At 48.0% G+C, this 18498-nt stretch overlaps 1 protein-coding gene across 2 annotated transcripts in view; it reads right to left on the bottom strand.

The window, feature by feature from the left end:
* Window positions 1–18498, bottom strand: part of DENND2D (DENN domain containing 2D) — a 637596-nt gene that overhangs the window by 326801 nt on the left and 292297 nt on the right. For both annotated transcript variants that reach the window (XR_015295991.1, XM_086923088.1), the window contains exon 6: window positions 8576–8716. Coding sequence is in view for 1 of the 2 variants with exons in the window: in XM_086923088.1 (XP_086779214.1) it covers window positions 8576–8716 (141 nt within the window). In the remaining variant the exon portion in view is untranslated. The remainder of the gene's footprint in view (window positions 1–8575; window positions 8717–18498) is intronic.

The raw sequence follows: 18498 nt of genomic DNA, 5'->3' as shown, positions 1-18498 counted from the left end.
AAAGGTGTGTAAGCCCCTGCTCCACCGCCAAATGAGTCATAAAGGGCGGGGGCTCGAGCCAATACGCGGCGAAGTGTGCTTGAGCACTAAATAGTAGAGTTCGGGATCGGGCGCTTTGAACCTGCCCTGAGCGAATGGCAAAGTGAGGGTGCGCCAGTTGCACCAAGGTTGTTGACCGCCCCATGTGAGGAGGTTGAGCTACTCTTTAGCCTAGTAAAGAAGGAGTGAACGGGGGGAGGGGGATGCTTGTAAACAAATACAAAGATTTGGGCATGATGACCATCTTCCTTAAGGCTACCCCACCCGCGAGGGAGAGCTATCCATCTAGTGATCAAGTCTTCTATCTTAGCGAGGACCACTTCGTAGTTAGCTCGCGGAAGTTCTTCTTTATCTGTGGCTATAGTGATTCACAGGTAATGAACCTCATTATTATCATTATTTGGAGCAGGCATTGTGCCGAGACAGGGCGGCCAAGAGAGGGCCGACGACGGTGAGGGAGACTTGCCCAGAAACATTAATTCTGTCTTGTCTCCGTTCAACTTAAGGTGGGATAGTGCCATCCATTCGTCTACCGCCTCTAAGCAAATGCCAAGGTCGCACGATGACCCTTCGGGGTGGTTTAAAGCAACCATCAACTGGGTGCCACTCGCGTAGGTAATAATTTCTATGCCGAATGGAAGCATTATCCCAGCCAGTGGCGTCAAATAGATATTAAAGAGCGTGGGGCTCAAGGAGGAGCCCTGAGGAACCCCACAGCTCAAAGGCCAACAGTTAGAGGTGGCCATACCTTCAGAGACCTGGAAGAAACAGTCCTGTAAAAAGGACTGGAGCCAGGTAATGGCCAGGCCTGTCACTCCGAGATTTTGTAGTCGCTCAGCTAGGATGTTGTGGTTCACAGTGTCGAAGGCGGCACTGGGGTCCAGCAGAATAATTGCTGCTGCGCCGCCCTGATCTAAGAGTCTCCTAGCTTCTTCTGTAACTGCTACAACAGCTGTCTCTGTCCCTAACTTGGGACGGAAACCTGTCTGGGAGTCATGAAGAAAATTGTTAGACTCTAAATAGTGAACTAGGATGGAGTTTATGTGTTTCTCAGCTAGCTTGCTCAGCCAGGGGAGTAGAGAAATGGGGCGATAATTGGCCATGTTAGAGGTGTCTAAATTTGTTTATTTCAAAAGAGCTCTGACTTGCGCACATTTCCATGCCATGGGCACCTTTCCTGAGGAGATGGAGGTGTTGATAGCATTCAGGATTACTGGACGGATAACATCAGTGACTAAAGTGAGGTGTTGCGGCGGAGCAGGGTCCGTGGGAGACCCTGATGTTACCTGCACGATGAGTCTGTTCACTAAACTCTCATCTAGCAGGGGAACCTCCGTGAGAGAACACTGTGGATCAGAGTAGGAACTCTCGTTGCACGGGAGAATAGATACAGTCTGGTCAGGTATAAAGGTTTGGGATATGACCTGAATTTTTTGATGGAAATATTCCACCTGGCTATTGCAGCGGGATTGTGCATCCTCTGGATTGGGGGGTTTCTGCGGAGCGGAAATAAGCGATTTGGCAATACGGAATATTTCCTTAGGAGCGTTTGCAGCAGCGATGATTCTGTCCTCATAGAATGCGGATTGCGCGATCATGATTTCGGCCTTGTAATTCCTGATAGCTTCCCTATACGAATTTTTCCTGTCTTCTGCTAAATTTAGTCTCCAGCTCCTTTCAAGCTTCCTACATATTTGTTTAAGCTCTCTTAATTTAGGGGAGAACCAAGGTGCCAGTTTATGTTTGGAGTTTTTATAAGAAGGTTTCTTTGGGAGTAATGAGTCAAGCGACTTATGTATCCAGAGATTAAAGTTACTGTTGGCCTTATCAGGATCAGGGTCCAAGACGGGGGTAGAGGCGGCTAACAATGAAGACCACTGGGTAACAGAGGTTCGACCACTTCCTTTCCAGCAGTGGAATGGCACTGTGTGCGGCAGGGGAAGGAGCGGCTTCCAAAGCCAGAGGGACAAGAAGGTGGTCAGTCCACGGAAGGGAGATAGGGGTGTCAACTAGGAGATTCTGAGCATTGCTGAGCACAGAGTCAAGAAGGTGCCCTTTATGTGTGTGGGGTATGCAAACACAACAGGTGATGGACCGAATGTGGATCAATGTCACACACTCACCCCAGTCCAAAGATCTGGGCCCAAATCCATCGTTTTTTTGCACTCCACACCACCCCGGGTTAGACAATGGCGATATGCAAATCAGCTCTGACCCTGTGCCCCATGGGAACAGTCCAGTCCGAACTACAAAAGCCATGTCCTTCCCAGAACGGAATCAAGCATCCAAGGACCAGACCGGTTTCGAGGTAACACCTCTCATCAGCCCGGCTAGCTTGACTCCAGTGGTGTGGAGTGCCTGGGACCCACGTCTGGGCATCCCCAGCGCACTTAGGGCGGAATATGCAAACACAACAGGTGATGGACCGAATGTGGATCAATGTCACACACTCACCCCAGTCCAAAGATCTGGGCCCAAATCCATCGTTTTTTTGCACTCCACACCACCCCGGGTTAGACAATGGCGATATGCAAATCAGCTCTGACCCTGTGCCCCATGGGAACAGTCCAGTCCGAACTACAAAAGCCATGTCCTTCCCAGAACGGAATCAAGCATCCGAGGACCGGACCGGTTTCGAGGTAACACCTCTCATCATCCCGGCTAGCTTGACTCCAGTGGTGTGGAGTGCCTGGGACCCACGTCTGGGCATCCCCAGTGCACTTAGGGCGGAATATGCAAACACAACAGGTGATGGACCGAATGTGGATCAATGTCACACACTCACCCCAGTCCAAAGATCTGGGCCCAAATCCATCGTTTTTTTGCACTCCACACCACCCTGGGTTAGACAATGGCGATATGCAAAGCAGCTCTGACCCTGTGCCCCATGGGAACAGTCCAGTCCGAACTACAAAAGCCATGTCCTTCCCAGAACGGAATCAAGCATCCGAGGACCGGACCGGTTTTGAGGTAACACCTCTCATCAGCCCGGCTAGATTGACTCCAGTGGTGTGGAGTGCCTGGGACCCACGTCTGGGCATCCCCAGTGCACTTAGGGCGGAATATGCAAACACAACAGGTGATGGACCGAATGTGGATCAATGTCACACACATGTGTGTGGGGGGGCAAAGCCCTTCGGCACGATTTGAAGGGCCGACAGACTGGTTAGAAGTTCAGCAGCTAAATGGATAGAGGGGTCGTCCAGATGGTTGCTAAGGTCCCCTAGAACCGTGTAGTTGGCTGGACTCAGGGCCAGTTCTGCAACCCGCATCGGGAGTGTATTCAGGAATTGTCCTATGGGTCCAGGGGGCCGATGGAGTAACAGGCCGGAGAAGGTACTGGTCGGTGAGAATTCTAACGAGAAGGTCATGCCTTCATAGTTGGGTATTTCCTCAGCAGCGGATCGGCAACAGAAGTTGTCTATAAAAATTATGGCTAGACCGCCACCTCTTCCCGACTTTCGGTCCACTCTATCCAATAGTAGGGTGATATTCGGGTCTTCTTCCTCCTGTAACCAAGTCTCGGTCAGAAATAGAGCATCCGGCTTATGTTCCTCCAGCAGGAGTGTCAGTTCCAATGAGTGTTTGGGAAGGGAACGACAGTTTAGAAGGAGAAATTTTAGTGGAGGTATGGTCGCTGGGACTTCCTTGCCATAAAGAAGAGGTTTGAAGTTGCAGTAAGGGCAAATTAAGGAACTACTGTGGGACAATGAGTGTAGACAATTGGGGCCTGAGGTAGCTCTTAGAGACATTAGAGTTTGGGCACTGTAGGTAAGAATTTTATATAAACAACCAGGGGTTTTGGCCCCTGGTCCCGGCCGGGCGCAGACGGGCTTGCCTTTGGCGCACCGCCGGCGCTCCCTCTGCGGCAAAAAGTGCAATACAATCACTTTTTTTAGGTCTCGCGAAAAGAGAGACCTAATGCCGTCTATCCACAAAGCTGACTTTTACGATCCAGATTTTCGGAAGTGCATGCCTCGTGCACGAGCTTCTGCCTATTAGCCTTTCACTGACTGGCACTTCAAAGGCTCTGCTCCCCGCCCCCGCCTGCACTTCACGGCCGCTTGCTAATCTCCCCGTGACTCCCCCCTCACCTCTCCCACTGGCCAACAGTCACTTCAAAGCCATCTGTTGCTTCCCCCAGCGGGTTCGGCCTCACTTACTTCTCCTCCCCCCTAATTAGGTGTTTGACTGACAGGAGCTCTGCTCCATCAACCCGACCTCCATTTCGCCCCCACAAACATGTTTTTATAGCACCTCCTTTACACTAAACTATTAATATTTACGTACCATCCTACATCTGCCACATGCGGCGCCATCACTTATATTACAACAGCCCAGCAGCACTGCTTTCAGACCCCTCCCGCCTCCTCCACGCAGCATGCCGAAGCACCTTTATTTATTTATTTCATAGCAGCTGTGCTTTCAGCCCCCTCCAGCCTCTCCACACAGTATGCCCACCCCTCCCGCCTCCTCCACACAGCATGCCGAAGCGACTTTATTTCATATTTCATGAAAGAACCTGCTTTGCTTAAAATGATGCCAGGGGCACGGAGATACTCCTTCGGGAGTCGATTCCCAGCGCGGTATAAGCTTGCAAATAAATAAATATCGGCGGCGCTTTCAGACCTTAGTGAAGCACCTTTATTGTTGCAGCAGACCTCTTGCAAAACTTTTTTTGAACATACAATTATTTTGTAATCCCTCTAGCATATCACTCCTCCATCTGCTGTGTGTCTGTGTCCGCGACTGACTCCATTCCTTGTAGTTACAATAATATGCAGTCCGAGAGTCTGTTGGGCAAGAGTAGCTTTCTGATTGGCTGATCGAGGACACATTGCTTTTGGGAGAAAAACAAGTTGCACTTTACGACTTGCTCCACTAGGTGGTGCAATTACATATTCCATGTGGGTTTGAGTGAAGCAGCAAAACTGACGTTTAAGGTTCGTAAAATTAGTTTTGAATAATTCCCAATTTGATGTGATTTGAGTTGATTTGTCTCGTAATCCGGTGTGTGCTTATCCAGGCTTAAAAGTCTACTTTGCAAAAAATACTTTGCACGTCCTGCGGCTAACCAGCACTTCTTATAATATATACACGCACCCATCGTGTAATGTGTGTGTGCTCAAAGGTTTGTTTAGGTTTGGAATATTTCCAGGTTTAACTTCGCCTTTTGGCAGTTTTTTCCTTCCGCTGAATGCGGTCTGTGTGATTTGCCCACTCCGGTCATCTTCCCGCTGTCCGTGTTGTTGACTCCCACACCCTTCGTCCCTCCTTCCCTCCACCCGTTGCCTCCCACCCCTTCCCTGTGTGATGTGTTGCCTTCCGTGTTGCCTCTCTACCTCCGTGTTGCCTCCCTACTTCCATCTGTCGTGTCCCTCCTTCCATCTGTGTCGTGCTCCCTTCCTACGCCCTCTCCTTCTTTCCCCCTCCCTAATCTAAACCCTCTTTTCCTTCCCTCCATTCTCTCTTCCATTCTACTCTTCCCTCCAACGTCTCTTTCATCTATATACCAATTTATTTCATCCGTAGCTGTGTTCACTCTTCCCCTTTCCCCTCTTCATTCGCTCCACTGGTCTCTCCTCTATTCCAACCGTTATTCTTCCTTTAAATCCTTTCTTTTCCACATTCCTCACTCCCACTTCTCATCTCCCTCTAAGACTGCTCTGATCTACACCACCCTCCCTGCCCTGCTTCTCTCCATCGCATCCCTCCATCCCCCCCCTGCCCTCCCTCTCTCCTCCTCTCACACTGACAGACTTCTGGCCACTGGTGCACTAAGATGCTCCCAGCCAAGCACTGACCCAGTGGAACCAGCCACAGCCCATCCATCACTCTGATCAGTGGCCATGTGGCAGCTCGGTGGGCCCTGACACCAAGGGGAGGGGGACCTGCGGGGGCCGGGCGGGAGGGGGCTGGTGGAGACAGGGAGGGTTATTAAGGGATAAGCAGCCATTACAAACAACTGTCTAGACTGAACTTCAAAGAAACGTTGCATAATGTATGTAGGCCAGGAATGTAAACAGTCAACGATACAATGCAATGCAATAATGCTTTATTGGCTTTACCGAAGGTCCAAGGATTGCCAAAGCTATACATTAGAAAACTGTACCTAGCTGGGCGGTACGTGTGCGCGCGAGTGGCATCCTCGGCACATGCCTTATGTCCGTTATTAATGGCTTCGCGCCAGCATTGCTTGAGGGCTGGAAACCCAGCCTGGAGCTTCTTGAGGTACTTATTTGGAGCACAGTCTCCTGTTCCGGGGGGCACCTCTATGGGGGAAGCGCTTTCAGTCTGGAGCAACGCATCACACCCCCCTCTCGCATCACATAACCCAGCATCACATAACCCAGCATCACATAACCCAGCATCACATAACCCAGCATCACATAACCCAGCATCACATAACCCAGCATCACATAACCCAGCATCACATAACCCAGCATCACATAACCCAGCATCACATAACCCAGCATCACATAACCCAGCATCACATAACCCAGCATCACATAACCCAGCATCACATAACCCAGCATCACATAACCCAGCATCACATAACCCAGCATCACATAACCCAGCATCACATAACCCAGCATCACATAACCCAGCATCACATAACCCAGCATCACATAACCCAGCATCACATAACCCAGCATCACATAACCCAGCATCACATAACCCAGCATCACATAACCCAGCATCACATAACCCAGCATCACATAACCCAGCATCACATAACCCAGCATCACATAACCCAGCATCACATAACCTAGCATCACATAACCTAGCATAACAAAGCAAAGCATAACACAACAAAACATAGCATAGCAAAACAAAGCATATCATAGCAAAACATAGCATATCATAGCAAAGCATAGCATAACAAAACACAGCATAGCATAACAAAACACAGCATAGCATAACAAAACACAGCATAGCAGAACATAACAAATCAAAGCATAGGATAGCTAAACATAGCATAGCAAAACAAAGCATAGCATACCAAACACAACAAAATATAGCATAGCAAAACAAAGCATATCATAGCAAAACATAGCATAGCATAACAAAACATAGCATAGCATAACAAAACAAAACGAAGGATAGCAAAACAAAACATTGCATAGCATACAGCATCACGCAACACCACCACAGCATCACGCAACACCACCACAGCATCACTCAGGGGCACCACAACATCACTATGCGCTACAGCATCACTCGTTCGCCGCCAAAACATCACTCAGCTCCACCACACCATCAATGTGTGCAACCGTTCAACAACTGGTTCAAATATGTTCTCTCAATGTTTCAAGCTTTATTACAAATGTCACAAAAAGGTGTTGATATTTCACTTCTGTTCTTGGATTTTCGTCACAATAAAATACACTGAACATAATCTTCACAAAAGTTATTTACAAAAGTTTAATCTATTGCCATTATAAATTACAATAACTTTTATTTAAGTATTAATTATTAACAAATAAAAGCCATTGTTACTTGTAATATCAATACATCTAAGTCACGTAAATACAACACATATTGCATTACAAATGCTATAGGTGTCACATTTGCGAAAGTTCAAACTATTGGCATTGTAAATGACAAAGCTATTAATTTAGCTATTTTCAAAACCAACACATAAATACAAAATGTGTCATTTACAATACCAATAGCTCAAACTTTCCTAATGCGAGACCTATTGCATTGCAAATGCTTGTTTATTGGAGGCACACACCTTCTGCCCAATCTAAAACTGTTCTCAAGGTGGTAATCAACATGTGGACTGAGCGCAGGCCCGTCTCTCAATCGTACTTGTGAAATCTTTTTCAGTTGGTAATAAAAAGTATCTGCGTGCCTCAGACGGCGAGAACTTATAAATAGCGCATGCTTCCTTCTGGAATCAAAATATTCTACAACGTTTGTAGCATTACTGTTGTTATTCAAAAGGATGGCTCAAAGGCTGCTTATCTGCCATCATTTGAATGGGAGCCCTTGCTTTTTTTTGCATATGCATCGCTCTGCAGTATTCCCCGGTTTTGACGTGTAAGCAAAACTTTTGGCAGCATCCCAGCAATACCTATGGCCGCTTGCCAGCGATGACTATGCATCTTGTGTAACCATACGCTATTGTGTCCAACAGCATGGTAGCAGAACAGGGCGACCTATAGGGTTGATAGAGCGAATGATAATGAGCAGCGAGCAAGATGAAAGGTCATGCACGAGAAGAGAATGAGAGAAGAACTGTGTGTGGCAGGAAACACAAACAAGGTGAGTTAAGGCAAATGGTCTCGGAGTTGTTGCTACAGGATATCACACACAAAAACCACAGGGAAGCTGTGCAAGCTGAAAGGCAATGAGGGTCACAAGGGAGTGTAAACAAGAGTAGCAGGTTGATAAAACCCACACTCGATAAACCACACAGGAAATGGTCACATAAAAACCATAAAACTGAAACCGCCTGGATTCCTCTCAAGCAGATTAAGTAATCCGCAGAGGTAAACAATTTTACAGTTTTACAAAAAACAACACGAACCTCTGTTCCAGAGTCGGGGATGAAGCTTTTAACCGATACAGTCTTTCCGGGAGCAGGAAACTGTGTCTCCCTGAGGGCTTGCATGAATGGGTAAATTACTGCTGTAGCAATTTGGTGCCTCTTTTCAACCTCTTCAAGTATCTGGGAAAATAAAACAAAGCAATGCAATCACAATTTTTTTTTAAATGAAATATTTCCTGAGTTGGCTGTTTAAAAACGTTTGCATAGTGAAACTATTTTCAGACGAGACCTTTCTATACAAATACGTTCTAAAAACGTCATCAATTTAATATTCCCATTACCTTAGATTGTATGAAAGAATATATCATTCATAATCATTCAATGTTGGATATAAACACCAGTGATAATGGTGGCAGCGACAATGTAGTGCCCAAGGAAGGTAAACTGGTCCACATACACAAAGAGCTGGCACTTAGCTTTGTGCTGGGTGATGCCATTGATAAATGATCTGATGCCTATGAGGTACCCTTAGAGATGCATAGAGTCCATGAGGACGATTGGGGGCTAGTCTATGTAAACATATGCCCAATTCAGGGAGGAATACACTACCGGCTCCTCGAAAGGGAGACCAGAAGAAGTATGCCCTGATGAAAGAAGCCCTTGTTGTGAAATATAGCTTTACCCCAGAAAAGTACAGGTTAACGTTTAGAGACATTCAGAAGCTGTCTAACCAGTTTAGGGTGGAGTATAACATTTTCATGAAAGAGCACATGTTCAGTAATTGTTTTCCAGAGCTGTGGAAACAACCAGTTGACTCCAGACTCATTGTACCGGAGAGTTTGCAAAGGAAGGGAGAGGGGGAATGGAGGGAGAGCATCATCTGAAGGTTAGAGAGGGTGCCAATCCAGAAAAAAACAGGAGGAGGGAAACCAAGAAAAACCAAGAGAGTTCTCAAAAGGTCCCCAAACGAGTTTATAGGGAAAGAATTCCCAGTCAAATCCCGAGCAGAGGAAAGGTGGTTTAAATGGGAAAAAGTCCACGGGCTACTTAAAGCCCAAGTGCCATGAGTGCTACCGATATAAACATTTTAAATGGTATCTCTTCTGTTAGCGCAGGAAGCAACCCCCCCAATGGTGGGCCTACCCTAGTAATGGCCAGTGCAGTGCTTGGGAAGGAGGTTGCCCCAGTCAGTTTTGGGGATCAGTGCTAAGGCTAACCTTGTGTTCCTGGGTGACAAGGAGAGGGTGCCAAAGGCTCATATGCCTGACAATATGAACATGTATAGAAAGTTGATCTCCATCAATGGGCAGAGAGACTACTGTTAGGTTTCATATTCTGTCCTTAGAGACAGTAGTCCCTGATGTAGTCCATTGAGTTGTGACAACAGACAACCAGGTGAGCCACTATCCAGTGACACTAGTTCCCTTTGAACGGTGGGAGTCTCATGTTCCTTGAAGGTAACTGTGAATCCGGCCATGCCTGTGGACTGTCTTTTAGGAAATGACCTACAGCACACCACTTGGAAAGAGGTGGAGCTCAGGTCTCACCTGGAAATGTTGGGATTGCCTAAGCGGGTGTGCCTGAACACACAGCCCATGGTCCAGGGGCCTGCCAAGAAAAAGAAGGGCAAAGGACGTGGGGAACATGCTCCAGACATTCCCTAGGTTCGGGCGGAGGCTGATCCTGAGGGTGAGAGCCTCGGGCCCTAAAGGAGAAGACCTTGCTGCCTAAGGAGATCTACCTTAGTTAGCCATATGGTAAACTGAAGGGGGGCTGTACCAGGCAGAGTCCTTGAAAGCACAGAGGGAGAACCTTCCTCTTGAGGGCCTATGGCAGCAGCCTAAAAACCCAAGCAACTGGCAACACCTCTGGTGATCACCTCACTTACTGGGGAATGGTCTTTTGTATGGAGAGCCTAAGGTCATTGACCACCACCTGCTCTATCTCCGGGAAAAGTTTCAGGCCCTGCAACGTGCAGGCTGCAACGTGCAGGCCTGACTATCTAGCCCCGATCGGACAGGGTTCAGTTGTGTGTGTGGGCCACCAAGTCAGTGGAGCAAGTTGCAGCTGAGCAAGGTGCAGCAACTTCGACTCAAAATAAAATCATTATGGCTTGAGAACCCTCCAAAATTCAAACCCAGGTGAGCACTCTCTTGGGCCTCACTGGTTACTACAGGGGCTATGGTAAGGAGTAAGACACCACTGTTGCCGCCTTAACTGAGCTGAGTTTCAAGAAACAGCCCAAGAAGGTGATCTGGATCGAGGTGTTCTATAAGCATTTAGACAGTCGGAAGGAGGTCAAGAGCCCAGCACCAGTGCTCTAGGCACCGCATTCTCCAAGGAATTTCTAATCTAGACAGATGCTTCAGAGCATGACATTGGGGCGGTCTTGTCACAGCTAAGGGAACAGAGGTAGATTGCAACTGCGAGGAAAGCATTTGCATTGGTCTAGGCACTGAAGAAGTTGAGACCATACTTGTTTGGAATCACTGCTGGATCATTAAGACCACAGACCCCCTCAGATGGGTCATGCAAATGCAGGGTGAGAATCCAAAACTATTGAGATGGTACATACCCTACAGGGAATCGACTTTACAGTGGAACTTTGCCATGGGACTGACCACACCAATGCTGATGGTCTTTTGAACATAGCAACAAGAGCTCCCATGAGGGTTGGTAGTTCTCCCTGTTTCTGTGGGAGAAACACATGCTTAAAAGGCCCATCATCTGTTAAGTATTCACTCAGATATTTGTCTTTGCCAGCCAGTTGCATAGTACTTTTGCTCTCCCTTCCAAACATGGCAAAATCAGCATTCACATAATTGGGATGTTTAATTTTCTTTTAGGACCCCAGTATATGCTACTATAGGAAACTTAGTTAATAGTTGGGGGGCGGGGGGGAAACCCTAAACAAGCAGCAACCACAATTAATGCCAGGGTTAAATACAAGCAAACCTCAAATTAACATGCGCTTAAATCTCTAGTAGTTTGGCACAAAAGCAGTCAGGCTTAACTTAAAGAGGAAATGTCTAATATATTTGTACAGTGCAAAAATAGTAATAACGGAAAAACACAACACAAGAAAAATACGACACCTTGGAAAAATAGAGAGAATGTAATAAATTGTTTGGCACAAAAACAACAAAAATCTAATTAGCAGAACAGGAGATATGCAACTTTAAAGAGTTTTATAAAAAGAATTGGTGCTTAAAAGCACAAAGTGCCAACTGTGGTTATCTGGTTGCGCCGGAGTGGGACAAAGTCAAAGTTCAGGCAGACCGCAATAGAGCGTGGGCCGCATACATGGACCAAGGTAGGCCCGCTGAACAAAGTACCTTAAATCGTGGTTGCAGAGCATTGTGAGGTCTCGTGTCAAGGTTGCGTTGTGCAGTGGCAGTTACAAGGAGCTGCGGGGCAGCAATGTATGGTCCTGTGCTAAGAATGCGTCATGCAGCAGCATTTCCGAGGAGCTAAGGGGCTGCGATGGAAATTCCTGCCTTCGAGAATACATTGCGCAGCAGCGATTCCAAGGAGCTAGAGAGGTCCTATGTCAAGGATGCGTCATACAAGGTGGTCCCGATTCTGAACTCCGGGCGATTAGATTTGCTGCATTGGTTCTGTACAGACCACAGTTAGGCTGGCAGAGCACCTTCAGGCCCCCTGTCAAGAGTTCAGGACTAGGGTGGCACTGCTCGGGCGGGCAGGACACACATCAGCCAGAGTCCAGCTGCACGATTCAGAGTGAACATGGTCTTTTCTGTCTCTGAGGTCTGATCAGGAGGCTAGCCAACTAGCCATTGGAGTCACCATGGTGGTACTGGTTTCAAGATGCAGATCTAGTCCTTCTCAGTCAGGCAGCAGGGTAGCAGAGCAGCACATCAGTCCGCCTGAGTCTACAACAGGTCCAGGTGTGTACTGAAGAGTTGGGTCTGAGGGACCACAAATTATACCCGATGCAAGCTTTGAAGTGGGAGAAGCTTCTGGAGTTTCCCTCCTACAGAGGTGTAATTTTATTCCTCTCTGCCCTGGCCCCAGCTTGTCGGGGAGCACATTAGACAAGTTTAAAAGCCATTGTGAGCATGCTTAGGCACAGCCCTTGTGACGTGCAGTGTAATGTGATGTGCAGTGCCCCTCATCCTGAAAGAGATGGCCCATCCTGCGAACACCTATTCCACCTTTGTCTCACTGTCTGAGTAATACACAAAGGCCAACTGCTTGGTACACCTAGTTTTGTGAGCCAGGATACAGTGCCATCTTCAGAATTGCGACTTACAATTCAACTTTACCATTAAATAGGGTTTTAAATTACAATTATTTAAACACCAAATTTTACATTCCTACGTGCTCCAAATTAAAAGTGATCACTTATTAAATGTAGTAAGGCAACACAATGTTATCCTATGGTAGAGGTGGGCCTTGCAGTAGTCAAACCTCTTATTTAAAGATTTTTCACTGTCAGGACACGTAAAAGTCAAAAGTTAATTTCCAACCTTTTATATATACTGTACCCTGCCCTATGGGCTGGTTAAGCACTACCCTAGGGGTGACTAAAATGTATTAACAAGGAAGGTTTAGGCCTGTCAAAAGGTTTATTTTCCCATGTTGAAATGGCAGTTTAAAACTGCACATACAGGCTGGAATGGCAGGCTTGAGACATGTTTAAAGGGCTACTTAAGTGAGTGGTACAATCAGTGTAGCAGGCACACTAGTAGCAAATCATTTACAGCCCAGGGTACACTTCATTAGGGACTTACAAGTAAATTAAATTTGCCAACTGGGTCAGAGTCATGTTTTAGGGAGCGGGCACAAGCACTTTAGCACTGGTAAAGTGCACAGAATCCTAAAAGCCAACAAAAAACAGGTTCAGAAAACAGGAGGGTGAGGCAAAACGTTTAGGGATTACCCAGCAAAGAGGGCCAAGTCCAATAGGTACTATATGTACTAAAGGCTTGAACTAACTAACTGCTAGAAATTGGCTACAGGTCTCATTGTACCACCCCTTAAAGTAGCACTGAAAAACATGTATTAGACCTGCCACTGCAGTGTGTAGTACAGTTTTAAACTGCCATTTCTACCTGGCAAATTTAACCTTTTAACAGGGCTAAACCTTCCTCTTTAATACTTATACGTCACCCCTCCACTAGGTCCTAAATGCCCACAGGGCAAGGCTCATCGTATTTGATAGTTTTGCATGTCTTGGCAGTGAAAAACATCCTAAGTCATTTTTCACTGTCAAGGCTGGCTCCCCATAGAAAAGCACTGGATTCCATTATAACTCCTTATAGTGTATAACTTCAGGTTTGGCACTACTAAGAAAAATTATTAAAGGACTCATTGAAATAGGAATTTAAAATCCAACCTAACTGTCAAGTCAGATTTTAAATTACTATTTTGAAAATGCCACTTTTAGAAAGGGGTATTGCTTTTGTGATTTTCATTTTTATTTTTGTATGGGCATTGGTTAGGGGAGTTGGTTTTTCACCAAATATCTCTTTACGACACGTAGTTTCAACAGTGCCAGGTCACAGGGTTAAAGACAACTTCAGATTTCAAACACTAATTGTTTACACGTGGGCGAGCCTTTAACATTAACGGCTTGAGAGCTGGAGAGAGCTTATTCTTTTGTACGTATCGAGTGAACGCGCACGCTGAGATGAGGCTGCCGGTTGTGGCTCCGGAGGTAACAGTTTAAACAGATTATTTAGCACGCGGGGTGATTTGGTATTAAGATGCAGCGAGGAATTTTGGGGATATTAGAAGAAGGTTTTGAGGGTATATTAACAAATCAGGAATTTTATTAGTTTGTACAATGTATGTAGTGATTTTATGTATTATATTATGTAGATATTTGTAATTTTGGGGGTGGGTGTTGCACCTAGCAGTGAAGGGTGCAACATCTTTGTTGTGTAGCAGGTGGGTTTCTTCACAGTTTGGTAATTGCAGAGAGTGAGGGTTGATGAGGGTGGTGGCACAGGGGGCAGTCATATTATGATTTCTATTGAACATAGACAGTTTGAATATTTCAGTTTGTAAAGCTATATATCTTATTTGTTTCAGCAAACCCCAGATGAAGAGCCATTAGGCGCGAAATGCATTTGGTGAAATTAAATTATATGAACCTATTCGTATGAATGATTCTTTTCACGTGTCGCTGTTAAAAGCCTGGATGGGCGAGCAGGAGGCATTTGAATATGTTCAATAAAAGAATCATGGTGACATCACGCCGTCTCCGCAGTGATTTTCAGAAAAATTAATGGATTAAATGTGAAATTAAGATTTGTTCAATTATGGTTTTACTGGTCAAAAATAGATTATTCAGCAAGGAGTGGCCTATTGCGAGGAAATGTTTCCTGCACCAAGCAGTGCGTCACAGGGGTGCACAAGCCTCGTGCCTTTTTGGTTTACTTTTAGAAAGTTGCCATTTTCCTTCCTAAGCCAAATAGGCCTTTCTGCCAGTGTCCAAGGTCACCTGACTGTCAGACTGTCACCGGCTCTCATGTGGTGTGATGTGATGTGTATTCCTCCAGTGGATAAAGGACCTGGATGTGGAGAGGCGAGGGTCTTTCCGACAGGATGTTTAGGGAGGAGTGTGCCCCTGCCCTGATTGCACTATAAAGGGTAGCCTGGGGCTGAACCTAGCCATTTCTGACTTCAGTAAAAAAATACCCTGTCACTGGCAGATGCAGCTCACACCGGGGCTTACTTGCCCTTCATTTCACTGCAATTCCGAATGGAAAGGAAAGAACTGACCAAAACCAGTTTTAGTCAGACACAGGGATGACTTTCCACCCACAGGTTGACAATGGCAATACAAGTAGCACACCCAGAACCTGAAACCAGGAATTCTGGACTTGTGAAGATCAGAAGAATGAGTGCCCTGCTTTCGGAAAATCCTGAAGGAAGAATGGACCTGCTTGCCTTGCACCTAGGACCCCAGAAATTACTCCAAGGGTCACTGGCTGACCTCCTGTGTGAACTACAGTTCTAGATGCCTGCTTCCTAGCTGATCAGAACCAGGTAGGCTTAACCTGGCCCCATCTACTGTTCTCTGTGGGAGTGAGTCCCCAAGTGCTGTCCTCAGGGTCCTTAAGCCTTGGCTGGAGTCAGAGTTTATTTCTCCCTGCTTTCTGTTTAAAGTCAAATTTAGGAAAAACGCACAAGTTACTACTTGTGTAACGATATATCTGTAAGAGACATTAGTTAGTGATAGATTCCTTACCTTAGAATATCCCCAGGCGTCAGACTGGATCCGGAAATTTTTGCGTAGCAATACCCCTGCGCGCTGGTAGGCGTCGTCTGCGGCTCCGCGTCCGTCGTCGGCGTCGTGAGCGCCGGGATGACGTCATCGGAGTATATAGACGGCGCCCATGCGCGCTGACGTCAGTTCTGATAACACAGCTTTTCCGCGCCAGATACGCAGAGCCATGATAGAACTAACACTGGTGCCATTGAAACTAGGGCCCTGAAAGGGGATGACCTTAACCCTAAATATCGGTTCGCAGAACGGGGAGGATGGGAGGGCGGTAAGGAATCTATCACTAACTAATGTCTCTTACAGATATATCGTTACACAAGTAGTAACTTGTGCATCTGAAAGAGACACGTTAGTGATAGATTCCTTACCTTAGAATAGATACCCCAGCAATACCAACCCCGGTGGTGGGTCTGCGAACCAATATCACACCAGAAAGTCCTGGAGGACGGAACGGCCAAAGAAGCCATCCCTCCGGACTTGACTGTCCAGGCAGTAGTGTCTTGCGAACGTGTGCAGCGAGGCCCACGTGGCTGCCTGACAGATGTCCTGCAGGGGGACACCGCGGCCCAGGGCAGTTGTCGTTGCCGTGGCCCGAGTGGAGTGAGCCCGCAATCCAGCCGGGGGCTCCTTCCTCGCTATGGAGTAGCATGCTTGGATGCACAAGATGATCCACCTGGAGATGGTCCTCTTGTGTACAGCCTTTCCCTTCTTCGCGCCCACGTAACCAACGAAGAGTTGGTCATCCACCCGGAATTGGCGAGTGCGGTCTAGGTAGTAGGAGAGCGCACGTTTTGGATCCAGACGGTGGAGCCTCTCCTCCTCTTTCGAGGGATGCGGAGGCGGAAAGAAGGTGGGCAAGGTGATGGACTGCCCGATGTGGAAGGCCGTGACAACCTTGGGCAGAAAGGAAGGTCGTGTACGCAACACCACCTTATCAGGATGAACAGATAGGAAAGGCGGAGAAGAAGAAAGAGCCTGGAGCTCACTCACCCTCCTGGCAGAGGTGATGGCAACCAGAAAGGCCGTCTTCAGCGTAAGGAGACGAAGAGGACAGTTACGAAGGGGCTCAAAGGGAGCACACATCAGATAGGTGAGAACAAGATTCAAGTCCCACTGGGGCATCACGAAGGGAACAGGAGGGAACATGTGCGTGATGCCCTTCAGAAATCTACTCACTATAGGGGACTTGAACAAAGAAGGCTGATCTGGTAGCCTCAAGAAGGCTGAAAGAGCAGAAAGGTACCCTTTAAGAGTGCCCAGAGCAGAGCCCTGCTGGGCAAGGGAAAGAAGAAAGAGCAGTACTTCCGAAAGGGGTGCAGAGAGGGGATCCACAGCCTTTGCTGCGCACCATGCCACAAATCTATTCCACCGGCAGGCGTATACCGACTTTGTGGAGGGACGCCTGGCTGCCAGAATGATGTCACAGACTTCGGGAGGCAAGTCAAATGGCCTCAACTGCCGCCGCTCAATCTCCAAGCTTGTAGGTGGAGACTGGACAGGTTCGGGTGCAGGACCGTCCCCTGCTGCTGCGACAGAAGGTCCTCCCGAAGAGGCAGACGAATCGGGGGATCGACTGACATGCTGAGTAGCTCGGGATACCAGTATCTTCGAGCCCAGTCCGGAGCCACAAGGATAACTTGGGCCCGGTCGCGCCTGATCTTCTTCAGCACTCTGGGCAGAAGTGGTATAGGCGGAAAGGCGTACAACAGGCCGCAGCTCCACTCGCGACGAAAAGCGTCTCCGAGCGAGTGCCGCCTTGGAAACTCCAACGCGCAGAACTGCTGACATTGCGCGTTCTCTTCTGTGGCGAATAGATCTAACCAAGGCTCTCCCCACTGTCGAAAGAGACCTTGCGCCACGTCCGAGTTCAGACGCCATTCGTGATCCATCATGCACCGGCGGCTGAGTTCGTCCGCCCTGGCATTCAGAGAACCTGCCAGGTGTTGAACCACCAGAGTCACGCCCTGATGTTCCAGCCACTGCCAGAGGCGCAGAGCCTCCTGGCAAAGGGTCCACGACCCCACACCGCCCTGTTTGTTGCAGTACCACATGGCGGTGGTGTTGTCGGTGAACACTTGCACCACGCTCCCCCTGACAGAGGGGAGGAATGCCTTCAGTGCAAGACGAATCGCCCGCAGCTCCAGAAGGTTGATGTGGAGCCGGGACTCCGCCGGAGACCAGAGGCCTCTGATCTCCGCCTCTCCCATGTGGCCTCCCCAGCCCTGGAGGGACGCGTCCGTCACAACTACGTGCTCCGGCTGGGGTAGAGAGAGGGGTCTGCCACTGACCCAGTCGCGGTCCGTGAGCCACCACTGCAGTTGCTTCGCAGTGCCCTCCGAGATCAGGACATGATCGGACAGGTTGCCCTGATGCTGGGCCCACTGAAACTTCAGGTCCCACTGCAGAGCCCGCATCCGCCACCTGGCGTGACGCACCAGAAGGATGCAGGAGGCCATCAGTCCCAGAAGCCGCAGCGTCAACCTGACCGAGACCCGGGATAACGGCCCGAAGACAGGAATCAGAGCCTGAATATCCCGAACCCGCTGCTCGGGTTGGTAAACCCGAAACTGCGCCGAGTCGAGAACCGCTCCGATGAAGAGGAGCTTCTGAGAGGGACACAGGTGTGACTTCGGCACATTGATGGAGAACCCCAGCAAGTGCAGGAGGTCGGCCGTAGTCTGGAGGTGGCTGACGACTGTCTGGGGCG

This window comes from Lissotriton vulgaris, chromosome 5, assembly GCF_964263255.1.
Source record: "Lissotriton vulgaris chromosome 5, aLisVul1.2, whole genome shotgun sequence".
Taxonomy (NCBI): Eukaryota; Metazoa; Chordata; class Amphibia; order Caudata; family Salamandridae; genus Lissotriton; species Lissotriton vulgaris.
The sequence above is the reverse complement of the archived record's forward strand: the minus strand, read 5'-3'. Positions and strand labels throughout refer to the sequence as shown.